General features: G+C 38.0%; 2 protein-coding genes across 2 annotated transcripts in view; both read right to left on the reverse strand.

The window, feature by feature from the left end:
• Positions 1-91, reverse strand: part of myom3 (myomesin 3) — a gene marked incomplete at its 5' end in the record, with an annotated part of 36,038 nt that extends 35,947 nt beyond the window's left edge. Inside the window, one exon of the mRNA XM_079470370.1 lies at positions 1-91. This exon is cut by the window's left edge and continues 16 nt beyond it. Within this exon, the coding sequence (XP_079326496.1) occupies positions 1-91 (91 nt within the window).
• A 3,645-nt stretch (positions 92-3,736) lies between these two features.
• On the reverse strand, positions 3,737-11,815 carry ifnlr1 (interferon lambda receptor 1). Its single transcript, XM_079470374.1, has 7 exons — positions 11,537-11,815; positions 10,426-10,552; positions 10,093-10,259; positions 9,261-9,439; positions 9,017-9,158; positions 8,434-8,558; positions 3,737-7,640 (listed from the first exon to the last, which is right to left on the reverse strand). Exons 1-7 carry the CDS (start codon positions 11,595-11,597, stop codon positions 6,894-6,896), a joined length of 1,548 nt encoding a protein of 515 aa, XP_079326500.1. The 5' UTR covers positions 11,598-11,815; the 3' UTR covers positions 3,737-6,893.
• Between the last annotated feature and the right edge of the window lie 10,705 nt (positions 11,816-22,520).

Raw genomic sequence — 22,520 nt, forward strand, 5'->3', positions numbered from 1 at the left:
TCTTCTTGATCTGGGAGGACATCTCCATGCCGTGCGACATCTGGTCCATCTGTTCCTCTTGGCAACGGAATGTTACTATTTTGGTTGCCATGGCAAAGCTATCAGCAGCACCTGTATGAGGACAGAAGAGCACAGCTGTCAGAGGAACAGACTCAAAGCAGCTCGCTCCACATCGCAAGATACCGATCTGTCATTTCCACATAAAGACATGTACACCACACCCTAAAAACAAACCACACCACAGATGTGACAAATCTGATCTCAGTTTGAAACATTGCGGACTGAAACTCTAATGACAGAAACTTGCGAGAAATAGCAGACAAGTTTTGTAAAAGTTTTGGATTTGCTCCACATTTAATGTCATTGATGTAAAACAATAGAGATGTAAAAGAGATCTCATCTTTGATTGTGAACATGTTTATTTTGCTTCATCTGCTTGATAATTATTTTCTTTGCATTTTTGGGCTAAAGTGTGGCTCGGATATGTTTTCTTCCGTCTAGAAGTGTGACGGTTGAGACACACACTGGGTCACAATCCTGTTAAACGTCCCTTTGTGAGCTATATTGTGAGAATAATAATTCATTAGCTCTGGGCCCGCACGACTCCCGGAGTCATAAATCACAGCGGTGCCGCTCTCGCCCCTCGTGAATCCTAACAGAATCAGGTCGCTGGTGAAGGATGGTTTCATTTACCCGGAAGTCGCTACAAGCACCTGCATTACCATCATCAAGTGAGAAGTGCTGTTTCCCGCTGGATTCAATGAATGACAGCAGCTTCCTGATCCAGACGTTTCTCACAAAACACTCTGTCCAAAAGGTCAGTTTGCATCATATCGCCATTGATCTGTCATTAGAAGAGCAAGTCTGACCGTCCTCCAGAGAACAGACAACAGCATCTCTGAGCGCATGACGAAACTGAAGGAAAAACATGTTGGAAGATGAATGTGCTCATGAGAAATACACTATAGTTTTCTCTTTTGGTTCCTTATGGTTCTCAGTGTCGAAAACCACTGGTCCAACAAACAAAGAAGCGAAATCCCCATGTTGTGATTCAATAACTTCGGAGGTGTTTCCCTCTGTAATGGCCGCTCATGCCAGTATGAGTGTTCTGGGCATCTGTTACAATGTTTCTATGCATTTCCTACTGTAGGATGTTGTGGGTGGTTGTCATGGTGGCGTTGTGCGTTTGTTGGTGCTTTTAATATTTCAGTGTTCAGGGATCCACATTTCGAACATCCGAGTACTTTAGAAAACTAAATTCAACATACCATCGTTGCGTCCGAAAATGCCTACATCCATACTATAAAGCAGACACAAATAAGTGTGCGAAAAGTACCCGGATGACCTACATCCATATAATTTGATGAACACCATCCCATGAGCCCGTGGAAGAGGAGTCGACATATTCGGAAATGACAGAAAAGTGGCAATTAATACCACACATATTTATGCAATATAAAACAAGTGCATTTAATTCAACTCAGACACTAAGCTTAGGTTAACACGGTGTACACACGAGAAGTATTAACCGTTTGAGTGTCTATGGATACACACTTTGAATTTTCACCGGATGTAGATCATCAGGATTCTTATTTCAGCACACTATTATTTGAAACATACAAATTTGACTTTTGAATACTTCGAGTGGTATGCAGATTGGGATCAGCTATGACCCATATGGCTATAAGAAACCTGGCTGATTGTAAATCTCCTAAAATGACCCAGTGCTGAACAAAACATCTGACAGTATGTAGTAAAGCATGACCTCGGTTTGAGAAAACAAACACAATTGTTTCAAGGATTTTTGAGAATGTACTCACGCTCCTCGGGCCTTCAGAATAATCTCGACCTTTCTTTCTTAAACCTTCTGTTCAACTCTTCTTATTGCTCACCTTCGTCTCCGTCGGTCTCGCTCTGTGAATGAGGATGACCTCCAGCAGTCCAGCGTGACCCAACAATGCTCCCTCCTCTTCTCTTCAAGGTGATAAATATAGAGCGAGAGACACGCTCAATTCAAAGCATCCAGATAGACTTACAGTGAGCTCAACAGACAGATCATCGGCAGACACACAATGACCAGTAATATTAAACACACGGATCAACAGCTTTTGAAGAAAAATGACACATGAGATATGATGCTTGCATTTTCCTTCTGAGATTGTCAAGCTACTACACACACAAAGTTTCTCTTTCATGGCTCAGGAGATTTGATGGAGTGCTCAGTTGTGTTTCATTTCAATGTAGTCTCAGATGTTTCATATTGAGATCTTTTTGGGGGTTGGGTCCAGTTAAGATGCTCTGTGGAAAGAAGCACATTCAACTGCAAGCTACTGAGAAAAACGATATCGGATAAATGATCACTCACATCTCAAGAGTAAAAGCTCTCTGTTAATATAATTTAACATAAAACATGTTTTTGCATGTTTACTCATTGTCACGTTACATCATCACTTGTAGGAAAAAGTAGCTTGTTAGTGGAAACTAAGTCACACAAAAGATCTCATATACTCTCAAGTTATAAAGCTTATCTCACAGCATCATATAGTTCATTAACCCAGTGCACACACATGAAACACACCTTGTCCATCGACACTCATACAGTGTTTACAACGGTACCATTGGAAACTGAAGGATTTGGAACATTAACTGTAGTTTTAACTTACCACAATAAAAAAGGTTACTGTGGTAAAAGCATGGTACATTTTCACAAGGAGTTATTTATAAGCGTTTATTGTCTCCACCTGCCGCAGAAATACCACAGTAAACAATGTGGTGAGGGGCTGCCAGCACACTCCAGTATCATCTGTGACATTGAGACTAAGAATAACCAAACTACACAAACACAACAACAACTGCGGGACCATTGTGACGGGTGAAACAATACTACTCACTCTCACAAGCCTATACAGGGCAAAAACATGAGAGAGAGAGAGAGAGAGAGAGAGAGAGAGAGAGAGAGAGAGAGAGACAGACACAGAGAGAGAGAGAGAGAGAGACACAGAGACACAGAGAGAGAGAGAGACACAGAGAGAGACACACAGAGAGAGAGAGACACAGAGGAAGAGAGACACAGAGAGAGAGAGACACAGAGAGAGAGAGACACAGAGAGAGACAGAGACACACAGAGAGAGAGAGAGAGAGAGAGAGAGAGAGAGAGAGAGAGAGAGAGACACAGAGACACAGAGAGAGAGAGAGACACAGAGAGAGACACACAGAGAGAGAGAGACACAGAGGAAGAGAGACACAGAGAGAGAGAGACACAGAGAGAGAGAGAGACACAGAGAGAGACAGAGACACACAGAGAGAGAGAGAGAGAGAGAGAGAGAGAGAGAGAGAGAGAGAGAGAGAGAGAGAGAGAGAGAGAGAGAGAGAGAGAGAGAGAGATTGAGTAAAGTAACATTCAAATGAAAGATTCAGACCCAAATGTCAGCCGTCATTTTTCACTCCCCCTGCACGCTTTTATCAGTCAAACATGTTTTATTTTACTAGAACTATCCTTCTTAAACGATGCTTACTGTTGGGCAATCGTGGTGAATGTGTATTGATCGTGTATATCATACGGCTTCAATCTCTTCTGATTCACAAACTATTTTTGTATTCTTTGTTCTATTCCCATACAGACTGATTCTGTCGTCATCGCTTAAAAATCCCCCGTCAGTACCCTTCAGCACATACTGTGTACGGTGATACTGTACAAGACCCCCACAGACTGAATAAACACACACCACATAAAGTATGCTTCATTGATCAATATGCAAAAATAAATGTTTTAATAAGCATTAAAAAACAAACACTGTTGCATTCTGCAACATAATACATACAGAGATGTTTCAATATGATGTCACTAAGAGTTAACAGCCCAACTAGCTATTGATTCCCATAATGCATTGCACTTACAACAGAGAGACGTCTTAATGACGCAATAACAGCTCTCTGATAGTTTTCTGCACTCACATGACTTAATACGTTCATACCTGAGCAGTTGAGATAACATCAGCGCATGATCAGCTCAGGGGTCTCAGACCGAGAGAAAACAAACGTGTCTGTGAGAGGGTTAAAAGGGATGAATGTCATGAAATCTGATTATTCAGCAGCTAACACACCCATTCAAAACGAAAGAATTGCATCGATATTACCGGCATTATGTAATAAATGCAACATTAAATATAATATCATTATTATGCATAAATAAAATCATTTGTCGTGAGGGAGCCGAGTCTTATCTGGAGACATTGGTTGGGGTGTGTTGACTTGGACAAAGCAAACAACAAACAGATAATTTAAAACACCTTAGCAACAGCACAGCAACAAACGATGTCACCGAACACACGAAAAAAACACCCACAATTACCCTCCTGGCATTACAATGCAGAATTTCTCACCCTCAAGCACGTCTCCTTTCTCTTCAAAAGAAAAGTTTTTGGGATAACATATTAAAACACATCTGTATTAAAATCCATCAACACATAAACCTCCGAGCTGTTAGTAAGTAGTTAGTAGTGAGCACGGTAAAACAATCCACCATAAATACACTGACATCATTGATACTATTTTTATATTCAATGTCTCACAACATTCCGAAACCGAACTGACGTTTCAAAGTTTAAAGTACATGACAAATCATTTGTCTTCAGATAATAGGAAACGTTTAAATGCAACAAGCAATGAACGTTGACATTCCACCCCTGATAAATAACAACCGGTTATGAAATAATGAGCATGAGATGATTTATCTCTTCTCTGATTTTTAAGGATCAGTCGTCAAACAAACATGAGATGAATAGAAACTGTGTGGGTCAAACATTTCACACTTTCAGACCCGCTTTCAAAGCACAGATGATGTGTAATGAACTGTGAAAATCATTATTACAACTAATGTAAAATAAACATTATATTTGACTTCATATTTTTCATAATAATTGAGCTTATTTCTCTCTCTAAATGTTATTACTGCCATGCAAACAAAGTCATTATCATTAATGTAATGCATAAAAATATCACAAAAATGCACCACAGAGTATTATGAAAATACATTTATTGAACAACTAAACAATCATCATATTTCAGTTGAACTCTGTCATATATTACTGGAGCTGTCAGATATTTACAGAACTGTGACCTTTGTATTATTTGCACTGTGTACAGTGAACATGAACCCGAGTTATACAGCCAAACATGTGACATGTGAATAATGCGAATAATGCACTACAACACCAACTTACTGTTCACGAAGGGATAGTTCAAAATTATTTTCTCAGTCATGTCAAACCTGTTTGATTTCCTTTGCAGAACTCAAAAGAAAAAAAAATGTCATAACCAGTTTAAACTCTGACGTCAATTATAAATGTATCAAAAAAATCTTCTTTTGTGTATCATTGAACAAAGAGTCACACACAAGTTTACAACCACACGAAAGGGATTTTAGGGTGAACTATCCTGTACAGTTAAAATATACGTAAAGTTAAACTCACAGCATCAACACCAGTGGTGTCACTTAAATAAAAGTGCCGTCTAAGGGTCGCGAATTGTGCAAAAAAAAACATGATAGTTTTAACAGGTTTGAATGGCAAACCTTTCTTATAACGTCTCTGAAGCGAGTCTTGTAGAATGTTAATTTCTCTCCAAACAAAGAGCTTTTATTCTCCCGTTGGACTTCCTCATAGTCACATGACATAAAAAAACCCTACGAAGTTCATCACGCGAACTCGAGGAACAAGTCTTTCGTATGATATGCAAATTCACTGTAATGATGTGTCCATCAGGGTCTACCTGACGTCTCGAAAGTCCTTCGTATGATTATTAACATGTAAATGTATAACTGACGAATCCCTTTTGTCAAAACATTTTCAAGTGGATGAAAACGAATACTATATACAGTGCTGTTCAAGACACGTGCCTGGTCTTATTACTCATGATGGTTTCTAAAGGAAAGTCTTTGAATCAACCACATGCCTTCATCTTGCTATTCAATGCCCGCCTTTAACATTTTCTAATGAATTCCAGAATAAATCAGATAAATAAACAGATTCCAGCGTTTAAAATTGACGCAACGAATGTAATTTAAGCTTAAAGCTGCAATCTGGGATGTCTCTGTGTCATCATCTCTCAAACATGTTACAAATAAACTTACAAATGTTACAGATTGCAGCTTTAAAGACACAATGAAACCTATATTCAATGTTATTATTAAAATGCTGGTATAGTTGTGATTCATTCGCTGAACGTGTGACAATTGAAATGACTGGACAGGACAACACAACACTTGAACAAACAGCAATGCTACAGATAAATATGTTTTCAGTCAAACTGCACAGGAGAACAATTCCAACTATCTACACACATTCGGGTAATGTAAAACAGCATCGTGTTGAAATATGTATTTTGTTTGATGGAGAAAATGTCATCCTTTTATCCCCTTGTGTCGTTCCAAACCTGTATGACTTGGATTCAACACAATGGATGTGAATGACGTCTGAAGTTTCGTGTTTTGCTGTGAACAGTTCCTATTAAACGCTTCCTTCAATTTCAGCTTCACATGCACACCAAAAACGAAACGTGCATCATTCAGACACGAGGTTAAAACTCTCTCTTCTATTAAAACACAATACGAGTGTTTAGAGATCTGTCCGCTTAACCAACAGCAAACATAGGAAAGTGTTCGGGATTTTTTTTTCCAGCTAGTGATGCAAAAACCGCAGAAATGACATTAAAGTTTGTGCGATTCTAATACAACCCTTTGCAAACCATCAGCATGACCAGGTGTCCGTTTTCCCGCGCCAGAGTGATTGGTCACCTGACATTTACGGGTCGTGCGATTGGCTCAGCTTATCTCCTGAACTTCATGCCCATGAGCAAAGATGGCAGACCAGCACCAACCGAGCAACATCCAGACATCAACCTTCAATTTTTACCATCCATCTGTCTAGAAAATTCTGTCCGCCTTCTTCGTCTTTCTTCGTCTCCTCCTGAACTTCATTTGTGCCCTGCACGTGACCCGTTCTCTGAATATACGTCCTCAGGCCCTCGTGTCCCTCGAGGGGTGTCCCGGGCATCCAGTTCTGCCTATAGCTGGACACCACCGGTGTGAGATCAGGATAAAGACATTTGGAGATCTTAGAAACATCTACAGGCAGGTACTTTGAATGACACCTCGAGTCTTCAACAAAGAGATCCGTCATCAATGGCGTCCTCTCTCCGGAAAAAGTTAAACCTTCCGTGGGAGACCCAGTCTCCGAATCCGGCGGAGATAAAAATCCATTTAACTGCAACATACCATTAGCAGCGGGAATAACAGGTAGCACCAGAGGCCCGCTGTGGGTGTCCGAGACGTTATGATATTCTTTGGGCCAGACAAACTCCGGACCGGATAATTTTGAATTCTCCGGCATCTGGACGCCCACGATCATACTGTAGTTGACCGAATGCTCACCGCTCGAGCAGCGGGTCGCCGCTTCCTGATCACGAGAGTCCTGAGACGCATAACCGCTCCAATTATCCGTGAACTTTGACCCCGTCGGAACCACAGGGGGATGGAGATCAAGCTTTTGGAGGTTTCCAATGAATCCGGAACACAATTCCACTTTGGATATTTTCTCCAGGGCATCAGGACTGAATGGAAGCGTGTTGTTCTTTGACAGCTTCTGTTTGACAGAGAAAGAGAAGAACAGATAATAACTCCACAGAATTCACTACCTACAGTAAACGATGATTATGATTATGCATAAAGCATTAAATATCTGCACTTTACAAACTCATTTGTTACGCCACAGGACCATTTGAAATGAACTGAGAAAGCTGAAATGTGATCGAAAGACCACCTGTTTCTAAAACGCGTTTTGTCTCCGGATTTAGTTTTCACACAAATCCAGCGGGAAATGAAAACGAATGAAAACATGTATTGTCGTTGTTTAATGAACGTGCGGTTTCACAAGACCTCAAGCTGAGCAAACATCAATTACTTGATGTAAGATTAAGCTGTGCCAATAAATTATTATAAAACTATGTTTTTTAAGTAGGTGCGAGTGCGTTCTGTAAAACATAAAAACTTTTTTTTGCAAATCGCAAATCAATTCAAGTTCAAGCAGATAATGATGTAATGATGTAAAAGCAAGAATCCAATACTATAAACTGTTTTAAAGATATCCCATGATGCACCTGAGTGTGCTGAGATTCATTTGCTGCTTCGTCATTATTATTCATCCGTGTGTTGTTTTTGTAGTTAAATCGACTTCACTTTCGTTCCTGAATCAAGTAAATAAATCATCTGTGTGTCTGAACTTGAGCTTTTTCTTAGTTGTGCGTGACCGTCAGTTAAATCCCATCAGCCGTACCCAGTCATGACACATTCCTTTAGGAGGATTAGAAGAAACTCAAGCCTGTTGTCAAACTGGCGATAAAACAGGGCGGAGACGTGAATGTGACCCAGTGACTTACGAGAGCGTTTGGCCAAATGTGCTTTCTCTTCAGAGACGGTTGACAGAGAATCATGGGTAAGATTATGAGCAGGACCACAGCCAGAAGAACTGGCAACAGAACGATATGAAACCAGGAGTTATGTGCTGGAAAAAAATCACAAATAAAATCACAGATTAATGAATATATATTTAAAAAATCTGTACGTAAACATCTCTGAAACACGTTCATGTGAAATTGCTTGTAAACGGATAAATGTAGAGAACAAAAATTGCCTAAAGAACGTTGAGGAAAGACACTGAAAACAAATCTTAATATCTTAAATAAGAAAATATTAAAATATTATTAAAAATAATGCAAAATATATTTTTTGTATGCCCAATTTATAATAATGAATAATGAATCCATGACATAATATAATCTGGACTCTTATTTTGATATTTGATTACTGTTTTGTGTATTTAAGAAAAATGAAAGAGAGAGATAAGGTTGGAAATAGGAAACAAAGAAGAGAAACACGCACAGGCAGAAAGGACATACAGCTGTGACTCAAAGACATTTAACGTATTGGCTGTAAGACAGTTTGTGTCAGATTCATCATCACCTGTGACGGTCACACAGAATGAGGCTTTATCACTCTGTCGAGGTGAACTGGGATGTGTGAAGGAATAAACTGCATCTCCACAATATTCTGTATGTGTTTCCACAGGCCACACGAGAACCGAACCGGTCGTGCTCTCGTACACCTTCAGAGACACACGACACAAACATTTCATCTAAAGATCCATCCACAGATGACATCTAAAATGCTATAAGAGAGCATCAACTGTGTTAACATGAATACTGACCCTTCCGGCATGAAACCTGGGTTGCGTCAGGTTAACGATGAACTTCATGGGATGCTGACAGACTCCCCAGCAGTTGATGTTCTGTATGGAGTCATTCTCTGGACCCATCGGAGGGAAAACCGCCACGTTCAGAGAAGTTTCATTCCACGATACAGATAGCTCCGGAGCTTCCAGAACGGCTACAGAGAGAGATGAAATCTTTTTGTTATCTCAATTTCTCCTAGACATCTATGAGATTAAATGGAGAGCAAACAGAATCCGTTCCTTAAAGGGAAAGTTCACACAAATATGAAAGTTCTCTCATCATTTACTCGACCTCAGATTGTTCCAAACCTGCATAAATGTCTTTCATGTTTAATTAAACACAAAGGAAGACATTTGTAAGAATGTCAGCAACCAGAGCGATCTCATCAAAGTAAACGGCAGTAAATGGGGAATGAGATCGGTTCTTATAAATGTATTTTCTTTGTGTACTTTTTACGTTTGGAACAATCTGAATTTAGATTTGGGGTGAACTATCCCTTTAAGTCTCATTTTAATATCTAAATGATTTCTCCTTAACATCATCGAGATTCAATGGAGAGCAAATAGAAACGTTAAACACATCTCTTCTGCGTCTCAAAGAAAAGAACAAGAGAACAATGTGTAAACTGAGCTCAGATTCGTCTCGTCTGCAATCGAAAGTCAATATTAGTGAAGATCTCAACACGAACTCAAACATTACTCATCAGGTTTACTCAAATCCAGACATTCACGATCTACATTCATTAACACCTCCAGACTCTTCATGTCAGGGTGGGACTCTGGTCTGAATTCAGTCCGAATATCTTACTTTGTTCATAAGGATAGAACCGGAGTTCTCCCACACATCGTCCGGCCGCGGTGATCTTGACGTGATATCTCGTGGTCACGTCAGTCACGATCATCACGGCTGTGAGGTCACATACAGGAACTGAGATGTTCTGGCACCACGGCGCTAGTTTGTACGGCACGCCATACCTACAAAACACCAAACACAGACTATTGAGAAGACTGATTGCAGAGTCCCATTTTGTTTTGTTTCACCGTTATGAAGCACTTGAACTCTTTTTTTCACTCTACAGCTCTTAATGCAATAGTTCATATGTGCACAGTGTATGTGTAGTGTGTATATACTGTAACTCACGTGAGATATTGAACACTGTAGAGCGCGACTTCACCCGGAACATCAACTTTATTCCAGTGAAGAATGTGGTGAAAATTCCTGGACTCGAAATACGGCTTCGTCAGATTACACTCATGACACCAAACTCCTACAAACACGCGGAAAATCACAACAATAAGAGTGATCCGATTTCACAGGTCTGTGTACGTTTGTCAACATGAAGAAACAATATCATTTATTCATGCCAATATAATTATTCATGTTTGTTCATTGTGCATTAATTCGGCTACATACCTCGAAAATGTTTTTGGAAATCATTTTAAGCTCATTTTTAAGGAATACAGACGTTCTGCAAGGAAAATCCTCTTACTTTTGGTTTTACGGTAAGACATGACGTTCAAACGCCAAGAACACACGATTTGGTTGAATCATTTGCAAATATGAAGGGATTATAAGACATATTATATTACATTTTTGAGTAATATTAAACCGTGCCGGTCGAAATGATTTGTGTTACAAATTGTGAGTGGTTGTTATATGGGAATATCTGTTCCAGAGCACCGTGTTATAAGTTTAATATTTCATGTAAACAAAAATAAATATGCTTAATCAATGATGTACTGTATGAAAACGGAAGAGATTATTTGCACAAAGGATAACCAAAGAAAATCATGTTTTTCTTGTGTTATTATTACTTAATGGAAACAGCCCATTAACTGGAACCAGTAATAAATGTGCAAATAAATGTGCAAAAATGCTTTCAAAAAATTAATACCAAATGACAAATACTTAACACAAATCAAAACAAATTTCAGGATTTTCTTGTTAGGCAAAATGTAAGATTTTATTGTAATGCGTTACTTGTTTTTTCTAGTGTAGTAAGTTAACATCACACCTTTATCTAAGATGCAGAAAGTTTGTCATCCAAAGATCACGAAGAGAATATCATCTCATTTAAGAATGTTTTCCTTTAAATAAGATTTCACTCCCTTTTTTTGTTCCTCGTGTTTTTATATGAGTGAAAAAAGTGGATTTAAAAACAACGAATATCCATGCGCAATAGATCCTCTCAATTCAACCGTCAGTGACAGATGTCAAAGCCCCTAAGACATAAAAAAATGATTTTTCTCACCAGTTGCACAGAGAAGCAGCACCACGGCACTTAGGGAACACATATCCAAAGCTGATGTCATTGAACCATCCGTCTACAGATCTTACATCTTTGTCAACGTTCCAACAATCTCATGTCCACCGAAAGGAAAAATCCTGAAGGAACATGAAGTGATAGTCGCTACAAACATAACAGAAGGACAGAGTCCAACCGGCTTCACATCTCCAGTCTGTGTTCATATCCTCAGGTGTGCCTGCTGTGGACTTTGGATCATCTTATCCCTAAGTTCCTGTTTTCAGCGATTGGGCTCCGCCTCTTCAGGGCCGCAACATCTGGTATTTCAGGTTTTATCTGATGAAATGAAACTGAGAAGCTTCTCATAAGGGTAGAGTAAAAGCGTTTGGGCCGGGATGTGGGCGGTGCGGCGTATAATGTGTTGTATTCTCTCTAATGACACACAACTGGATCACATCACATGAAGGAGCACAACAATCTGTGACAAACAAAACACGTCCATCCCTACGGTTCAAGTTCACATAGTGATACTTCTCACAAAGAAAAGCTCAAAAGCTTTCACAGCTCAAAAGACTGAATGAAGCCCACTGTTGTGTATCCACTTTATCTCAGATACTTATTACAGAATTGAGGACACACGTGAGACCAACCTTACATTCAATCTAATTTCTCTCAGTGGTTCATTCTTTTTGTCTTTCTTTCTCCATTCCTTTCTTTCTGGAAACTTGATGCCGTTGGTGTTTTGGAGAACTAATGGAGACATTAAAGACATTTTTTCTTTCCGGCTTGCTTCGTGCCTCCAGGCTTCTACAACAGCACATGTGACTAAAGAGAAACTCATCAGAGTCTACGAGACATTCCTAAAATTGTTTGGTTTCCTAAACACCACTAGTATGTTTGTTTAAGATCATATGGAGTTTCCGGTAAAGCCGTGTTAATCTCGAAACACATCCTCCAACACATTTAAAAAAACACAGATGACCAAAGTGCTGAAAATTATATATATTTAAGAAACATATACATACACCAAGATTTCAAGGAAGATAAAAAAGCAGAAGAAAACAAGAAGTTGGGTTTGAAATGTTAATCGTAAAAAATGATTTATGTCTATATGATTTTGCTTCTCATAGTTTTGCTAAATGTATTCCTGATATGTGCAGCCACATGCGATTCTGGAAAAAAACCTCAAGATGTAAATGTGTGGTTAAACGTATAACAATTGGTTAAATTGTTTATATAGTTGTAGTTCCTCATAAAAATACTGGCTAACTGCCATCATTTCTTCACATGTGTCAAGTTTAAGAACCTGTCGGTCCGGTTGTACATTATTTTTTCTGAATTAAAAAAATACAACTCATCTTTTCAATCAGCTATAGGCTGAAATCCAAACGGTGAGAAGAATATTATCTCACAAATTCTGAATAAAAACAATAGATGACATTTAAAAAACATCAGTTATTAACAAAGCCAAAGTCCATTTCAATCCAGAGACTATTAAAAGCTGTTCTATACTCAACTCTATCATGAACTTGGTTTCTAATACTGAAATCCATTTGACTGTCAATGACATGAACACAAGCTTCTCATTGACTAGCTATAAAGGAAAATAAAATACACCAAATTATTATTATTTTAAAAGTATGAAGACTATACTAATGATCCATTTGTGTTTGATATGAAACATTTGGCTGCAACAGCCCATTAACATTATATTTAAATGACGCTTGAGAATATTTAACTATGAGGAAAACAGTTCATGTTCATTTGTCAGGGTTAGAGGTTTCTTAAAGGGACAGTTCACCCAGATTGGAAATTCTGTCATCATTTACTCACCCTCAAGTTGTTCCAAACCATGTCAGTCTTTTTCAGTTCTGGGACACCATTGACTAGAAATATTATTGTCTAAATTGTTTTTGGTTCTGTTGAACACAAAAGAAGATATTTGCAAGAATGTTCTGTAAATCTTCCTACTATGGTAGTCAGCGATGTCCTATAACTGAAATCATCCTTCCAAATATCTTCCTTTTTGTTCATCAGTACAAAGTTTTTCATACAGGTTTGGAACAAGTATGATGAATTTTGGGTGAACTGTCCCTTTAAAGGTTCTCTGTTGTGCTTTATGATTCAACACAAGCAGAAAATGTTTTTCAGGCTATAAAAATGTTTATTCTGAGACACATCTAAAAAGATTATATGAAGAATGGAATGCAGTTCTTATACAATATGATATTTTTGTCGTGAAGAAAACCCAAAGCCAGGCCTTCACCGAAGGTTTTCAATCCACTGCTGCTGTCATGAGACGACTGGAAGCGAGTGTGACCCGAGTGAGAGCGGATCTTTGAAGTCAAACTGATCCAAGCCCTTCAGCTTCAGGAAAGCCATCAATAATTCTCCACCGACGCACCGTCACAGCAAACCCACACACATTTCATACCTCGGCCTGTGCTTGTGATGAATAACCGCTTTCATCTTCACAAAGAGACACGCACGTCAAAAATAAATAAGACAAATCATCATCAGGGTTATTTCTCGTTACCAGAGAAGCCGAATGCATTGCACGCTACTAAAGAAGTTATAGCATCAAAGAAAAAACATTTATAACATCAGCTATAACACATTTTAATGTGCATGAATAATTTAAGTGTGTGGATAAGAATGGTTTTTACCACACCTGCCCTGTCAGCCATTGTTTGGACAAACACGTTTAAATATTTTAGCAAATCTAGCTGACACGGTACATTTTCTTTGAGGCTAAACATTACTCTTTTTAAGCTGTGAAGAAATGATGACACACAGGATAATCGCCAGTGTTAAAAAATGTCAAATTAACACTCACAGTGTATAACAAATATATACACTGTGAGTGTTGACTTTTTTTAACACTGGCGATTTTCCTGTGAACTAATGAAGATTTGACTGATTGGCACATCCGTGTCTTAAGAAAACACAAATGATAAGGAACATATAACACTATGAAGGTCAGCCGTGTGAAAGTCTTGCTGTATTGGTCAGCCGTATTGCTCATGGAACAATCCCATAAAAGCTTCCCTTACCCACAATGCCTTTCAAGGACAGAAAAGCATCATTTGAAATGTGCTCGCTCTATCTGTGAGTGAATGGCTGAGGATGTGAGTTGAAAGTGAATGTATAAATGAGCAAGGGATGCAAAATAATCTCAATGATATAAAGCACAAGGTGTTCTTTGTCTCTGTGGAAGAAAAGAAAGTAATTAAAAGCCAATGATAGTTGGCCGTCTCTAAACGCTCGTATCCATTGGAAACAGAACTCACCTTCAGTGCAGAAGAGATGAGATCTCACGGACAGATATCACAGATATGCGAGTTACCTTCATCCTGTTCAACATCACAGACAGGGTCAGAGTCATCCATCCTTCTGCAGAAACAACAGCTCAAATGCAAAGGAGTCAATTATCCAGGAGCAAAAAGACTTTGATATTGAAATACAGCTGCTATACCGACACGAGGCAAGATGCTGTGAATTTCAGCAAGACTGCAAAATCTTCACCCTTCAGGGCATGAGAAATGATCAAAACGTCGCATGTCTCAGATACTGTACGCACCTCAGCGATCCGCTCAGAGAGAGAACGACTCGGGAGAATTACGCTACAGCGAGTGAAAACTTCAGAACGCACACAGAAAACACAGTAAAACATCTTTATGTTTCAAGTGAGTCGGGATTCTCTGCGGTAAAGCTCTTAAACAATGTCAAAATCTGACTGAACACAAAGTCAAAACCACAGATCACACACACACTTTCCCTCTGGAACTTTCTCGATCCCCACAGTAAAAGAGCACACAAAGAAATGTATTTACAATTTACAATGCACTTCTCCTCTTTATTTCAAATGAAATGATTTTAAAATCTCTTTTAAGTCATTACTTTTTCCTCAGATCTCTAAATGTTACGCCTATTTTGATTCATTATGCATCTCTTTGTTGTTTTTCTGTAAATGATTTCTCTGTAAAGCACTTTGAATTATCTTCGCGTATAAATAAACCTGCCTTGCTTTACTGTGAATTATTTATCTGCTTCCTGCATATAATAGAAAAATATAGCGATGTAAATACTGCGGTTATTTACTCAGAATAGTTTAAATTTAAATAGTTAATATAAAAAATGTATGTGTTTTTGTTTTTCAATAGCCCACACATGTAGCTTAACAATTCTCAATCAAGAAACATACAAATATAAGAAGAAAAATGGCCAAAGATATTAACTCATGTTTAACAGAGTTAATGCCTACAACATGAACAATTCAGTAATACAGTAACGAAGAATCAAGCTCAGTTCTAAATAATACATTTTGAAATCTTCATTCATTTTGTTTAAGCGTAAATGTAATTTTTTATTACTTATTTAAAAGAAAGTACTATCTCAGATCATGTTGCTTCTCAAGTTATCGTCATTTAAAAATGAAAGTGCTAAGTAACATTTTTGCTGTGAAAATCTACACCTTTTATCTGTGCATATGTATATCGTCGCCGCTATGAATCATGGGTAACCGCTACAGATCAACTCAGGAGAAGAGTTTAAAACCAACTCAATGTCGTGTTGCCCTGAAGCGCTTATGGCATGTTGTCCATCAAGGGACCCGAGATATCAATACCTGGATCATAGCTGTTTCATTCAATAAGCACGAACAGCTCTTAAACATCCCAGAGGAGCTCGCTGGCAAGCTGTCGACTAAAATTATGCAAACGTAGACGCTCTGCCCCAAAGCCATGTAAACTACACCGTCCCGTCAGGGGATTTTGACTAAAGAGGTGAACACTTTCTACACTGATAAAATAAATCTGCTTCACCATCATCATCATCATCATCTCTGCCAACCACACCATCAACTTATTCTCGGATGTTTCTCCAAAAATTGCTTAGAAATACAAACAGAAACAAATAATTACAAAAGAAGTACACTTAAAATGAACTTGAAGTGTCCTTATATTTGTAATCACAAATACTTTGGTTGTATCACTCACAGATTCTTCACAGCATATTGAAGGACGGTTTGTTGGCGTGTTTACTTCTCTAATAACACAAAGAGTTGATTTCCCTAAACTGAGCACAATGAGAGCTGTGTGCGGTCAAACACAATAACACAAGTTTAAACCTCCGAGATGATTTTACACCTGAGCTGTTTATCACCGCAGGAAAACATTGATTTTCATTGCTCTGCACTTCAGTAAGCAAACAATGTGTGTTTGGTGTTTTGCCTGAAGCCAACACTAAAAACAAGAGCAATGCCTTCGTCATTATACGAAACATCTGATGCTTCACCTGTCAATCAATGAAACACCAGAGACGGATCAAAACACAAAACTGGAGCGCTGAATGTGCTCCAACTCAATTTCTATCTATTAAACTTGATGTTAAATATAATATCTGCTTTAATATTAAATTACTTATATACACAGATACCTTTAAAAGGAGAATGCTGCAGTTACAGCATCGGCCTGTAGGGGCAAAACAGTATACGCCATATTATATAATATAGGGATGTACTGATTTAGAATTTTATCAGACGTGTACAGAAGAACAGACTCCCCTTCGCCATAAAACTCAGATCTGGAAAATTGCCACCGGTGTGTGAAGCGTTACGTCAGCAACGACAGTAAAATTGCATTATAAGTACTATACATTTTTTTATGGATTTAGACTAATTCTAAGTATTTATAAAACAAGTATGTATAAAATAAGTATTTATAATATCCTTTTAGCTCTCTATAGTGGAACAATACAGTTCTTCTCTTTAGCGCCCCCAGTTGACTTTTGTGTCTTTAAACTGTAGAAATACCTGATGGTACATATTTTGTGGTTTTCCTGTGAGACCGGGTCTCTCTTATCATTGACCAACAAACCACGACCACAATTACTCAATATTATTAGGTGATCTTCAAATCAAATCAAATCTGCTATCTTCAGATGTTTACTAAGAGGTTAAAAGACCTTGAGCTGTGTAGAAACCCATTAAATCATTCACAACACATCACTGTCTGGTTGAATGTCAGACGCAGTTTGTTTTCGAACCATTCTCACCATTAAACATTGATACGCTCATGGTTCTCTTCAGGACAGATTCTGTGAGCGCTGGGTTTATGTGGAGTCGTGTGGTGTTGATAATGAAGAGAGACGTCCTGCCGTGACCACCATTCTGTCCGACTCACACGACTGACCTCGAACCTGCCGAAGGACGCAAACAAACTCAAGTCCTGCTATAGACCTCAGCAGGTTCTGAGAACTTGTGAAGACAGACTTAACATCGGAGCTCAGAGATTGGAAAGCAATGCTATGAACCTCTGTAGAAACTTTCAAAACCAACCATATATAGCCTCTCATTCTCCATCAAATCTTAGATTTTGACATCCTGCAAAACATTTTAGTCATTCATTTATATTTGCATACATTATTTGTATTTATACTCATATTTGAACTCACGAAACATGTTCCGAATAAGTAAATAAATAGAAAATTTGTCTCTGTTTGTAAATTTGTTCAGTTCTTTTTCCCCCAAATTGATAAGGCCAATTCGTACGTTTAGAATAAACTTGACTTCAAAAGATTTTGAACGACATGTTTTCATGAACTGCTTCAGAGAAAACATTCGTATACAGATTTCACTTATAAATATGTGCGTAAGTATGCCTAATAAATGCCCGATCCTGATATAATACATCGCTTTCACCTTCACTGAATCTTTCATTGTCTACGGCAAAACAGCTTTGAAACAAAAACAACAAATCCACGAATGAATGTCTGTCAGACAAGAAAATAAGCGTTTGTAGAAAACAAATGAAAAGGGAAAGCGAGTGAGTGTGACGCAGACGGTGTGTTTTGTTTATTAGTATGTGCAGAGGGTTTCCTCTCTGAAGGCAATATCTATACGAGTAATGAGGCGACAAAGGGCAGAGGATTGTACAAACGCAAATAACCCCATGTGCATCATTCTAAAACAAACACCTGCTATGATGGGATATTCTGAAGCTTTTAACCAGCTCCACAGATCGACCACATTACAACAATACTGTGAAAAAATGATTAGTGAAAGTAGTCAGACAAACTCGTGTCAACATTATAGAGCCAATGTGATGACTCACGGCTGCTCATATCGTCCAGATTCCAGCGGACACGTCGCTTCTGTGTCTGTCGGGTTTAATGCCCCGTGAGACTTCTCCTGTTTTAAATGCGAGGCCCAAGAACATCTCCAGCCTAAATTAAGAAGTAATACTTGGATTAACATTAATAAAGCCGCTCAAGGTCGTCCAGTATAGCGATTCGCTTCACGTCGTGCCCTGAACACCATTTGATTGTGGTAAAATCAGCCCTTTAAATTGCTTTTATATGATTCTTTTCATTATGGACATCAATGTTCAATTACCTGTAGGTGCCATTTGCTAAAGCAAGAATCAATATTACTGACGGCCTATCAGAAACTGTGTCATTACACCCTCCACAATGTACCCACGTGAAAAACTACTGTACTATACTTTTATATTTACTATAGTAAATAGTGCAGTAATTTATAGTACATTAGTAAATCCTGTTAATTTATACTACAGTATTCTATAGTTTTAACTATAGTGAACTGATCAAATCAAGCAAATACTGTAATATACTTTATTTACTATAATAAACTGTTGTAAATTCAATTAAATTTCAATTAAAAAACTCCACTTTGTTAATGTACTGTATACTACTGACTATTGTAAATGAATATATTGCAAACACACTGTAATATACTTATTTACTATAGTAATGTTAAAACACTATAGTATCTAGAGATTTTATTACAGTTTACTATAGTAAATACTAAAGTATTTTTTATCAATACGTTTACATTAACCCTTATATTATAACAGTATGTATAGGTATGGTTCAAAATGGTAGACAGCAAATTCTAGGACAGCATTCCACAAATCCTCAGGGAAAGCCAATCCCATAATGCATTGCGGTGTCTCAGTTCAAGAAAATTTCATGATTAAGTGAGAATCCCACCGAGATATGAAACATATTCACATGATTTATTTAGTTACATTTTCATTGGTGCTTCTCAGGATTTACTTGCAATTGAATGTTATCAGTATGACGAAGGTGTAAGTTCACTGAGAGCTGCCTTCACATCTTCTGTCCGCAGCGAGAGCGGTGTGACATGAGCTCCAGACGTGTACTTCACTGGCATATCCTCAATAACCTTTAATGTCCTTCACTGCTCGCTGGTGTCTTTAAAATTCATAGAGCAGTGCAGAACATCTACAAAACACATAGAGACTTCAGCCGTGTGGAAGACAGATTGCTTCTGTTGGCATTTTAAAAAAGGAATCAAGCTTTCTGTGGCCTTTTTCTGGGAAACAAAGACATCTTGATCAACCGAGCGTTCTGTTGAGTGCAGTGAATCAAGTGATACCCACTGCTTCCATCTGCAAAAGAATAAATGACAAACACACGTGTTATTTTTGGTATTTTTGTTAATTTTGAAGACACCAGCGACCTTTCGTATAGCTCAGTGGTTAGAGCATGGTGCTAGCAAAGCAAGGTCATGGGTTCGATCCCTGGGGATTGCACATAGTCAGAAACAAATGTATAATACAACGCAATGTAAGTAGCTTTGGATTATAGCGTCTGCCAAAAGCATACATGTAAATGTAAGGTTCAATCAAAAGAATGTTGGGTTATTTCAACCAAGCTCTAGGTCAAAGATGGACAAACCCATCCCTCGGGTTATGAATTAACCAATGTTGGGTTGTTTTAACCCATTGTTGGGTAAATACAGACATTCTCTTGGATAATTAAACCCAACAGTTGGGTTTGTCCATTTTTGACTCAACACTGGTTGAAATAACCCAACACAGAGTGTTTTATATGGAATAAAGAAGAAAAATAAAAGCCCAATCGCACATGATTTAAGATGAATTTGTTACTATTTTACATAGTGGTTATTTTATTCTATATACTGTACGTTCATACAAAATAATCATACAAAAAAAGACATGAAGTCCACCTCACTCCACTGGTTCTTCTTTCTCCACACTGTTACTAGTGAAATTATAATACAGATCAATGGATTTCCAAAGCATTACAAATATATTCCATAAAAGCACACCTATTCGTTCATAATCTGTATAAATGTCCTTGTTTTGAAGAACACAGAGAAAGATATTTGGAAGAATGTTTATAACCAGACAGATTTTGACTGGTTGACCCTTGACCCTTTTGACTCCTATAGCAGGAAAAATGACAATGGTAGTCAAAAGTGCCCCAGAACTGTTTGTTGTCCTACATTCTTCAAAATAACAGAACAAAAAAATGTATAAAGTAATTTTTCCCACTATGGGAGTCAAAATCTGTCTGGTCATAAGCATTATCCCAAATATCTTTCTCTGTGTTCATCAGAACAAAGACATTTATGCAGATTTGGAAGAACTAATGATGGCGAGTAAATGATGACAGAGTCCTTTTAAATCATTTTTGAACTGTTTAATTGAAACATCATTGAACTTTACAGTTCGGCTTTTGTCATTGAAAATCGCACCAAGGAGCATTCTCAACACACACACACACACACACACACACACTTCAAATTACACAATGTTACACATCTTTAAAAAGTTGTGTTTCGTTTTTGTATTTGCTTAATACGAAAATAAAATAAATTCTACCATCGACGGTAGCGACGAAAAACAATTTTTATATATTCCGGTATAATTACTCGTACGCGGAAATGAAAAGTTACAGGCATAACACTGAATTCAAAAGAACAGTTTAACATAACGGTTACTAAAAATGACTCGTCCAAGACTTCAGACGTGTTTATTTGATCGTTGTTGTCTATTATGACTAACACTGTCCTCACAAACCAAACGTAGTCACCCCTCATCACTACATCACACCGTCCCTGTGCTACAGTGAGAATAAGAAAAGAAAAAAATCTGTTTGTTTATTTGCAACAAAAAAATATATCGTCATTACTGATATAAGCTCGAAATGTACTTGAGCTAAATATACACTAAGACACTGATGCTATATGAAAATAAATATTACTACAATAATACACACCACAGAATTGTAGAAGAACTAACCAATGATATCAGACAGGTTAGACGACTAACTGCATGAATAATATTCATATTTCTACGCACATTTGTTCTTACATTTTTTGTTGCAAATGTTTGCGGTGTGTTGTGATTTGTTTGTGTAAATGTCGGCACGCAGATCTGACACATGCATTGTGAATGAGACCCATCGTTTTTAGGAAAGCCAGACTTTCTTTTTGTTTGAATTGCGCTACTAACGTAAGAATCTTTTCGAGTAGGTCAGGCTTTGAAATATAAGCTCACGTCTCATATAGGTCCACCCTGGTTATCAAGATGGCATCGCAGTTATATAATACGTGGATTATATACAGTAACTGTTTCGGTGTCTGAATTTTGGGCCAATCAGAGACAAGCAGGTCACGTACAGAGTAACGCACACACCGTGAGCTCAATTCATGCACACTGACATTCATCTCATGACTCTGAATGGCAGTTTCGCATTTCTGTCCTCACATTTCTCCCGGCTGCTAAAGACTGGAGGGACAACAGGTAACTCAAATCCCCTGAGAAAAAACTCAGACAAACACTTTTGTACATCAAAACTTTGAGATCTTTCACTTTCAAAAGGCCCACCGAGAGCACCGACACAAACCAGGAGGGTTTAGCATTCACATGAATTATGCATTTGTGTCCAAAACATCTGCTGCTGAAAAACTGAGATCTGGCAGGACTGACATGTTTTCTCTACAAATCAGGTGTTATTCAGACATGATTTAATTTATGCACCATTGAGATGAAAGCATGCAAAAAAAGGTAGAACTGATAAATCACTAATATGCTTACATCACTCCTGTCAATCTTCACGGGAAAGAACTCTTTCATCTTTCGGACAGGCGAATGCTCTTGTCAAGTTTATTTGAAGTTATCTTTACATTGTGTTGTGA

This window comes from Barbatula barbatula, assembly GCF_947034865.1.
Source record: "Barbatula barbatula genome assembly, chromosome: 12".
NCBI classification, from domain to species: Eukaryota; Metazoa; Chordata; class Actinopteri; order Cypriniformes; family Nemacheilidae; genus Barbatula; species Barbatula barbatula.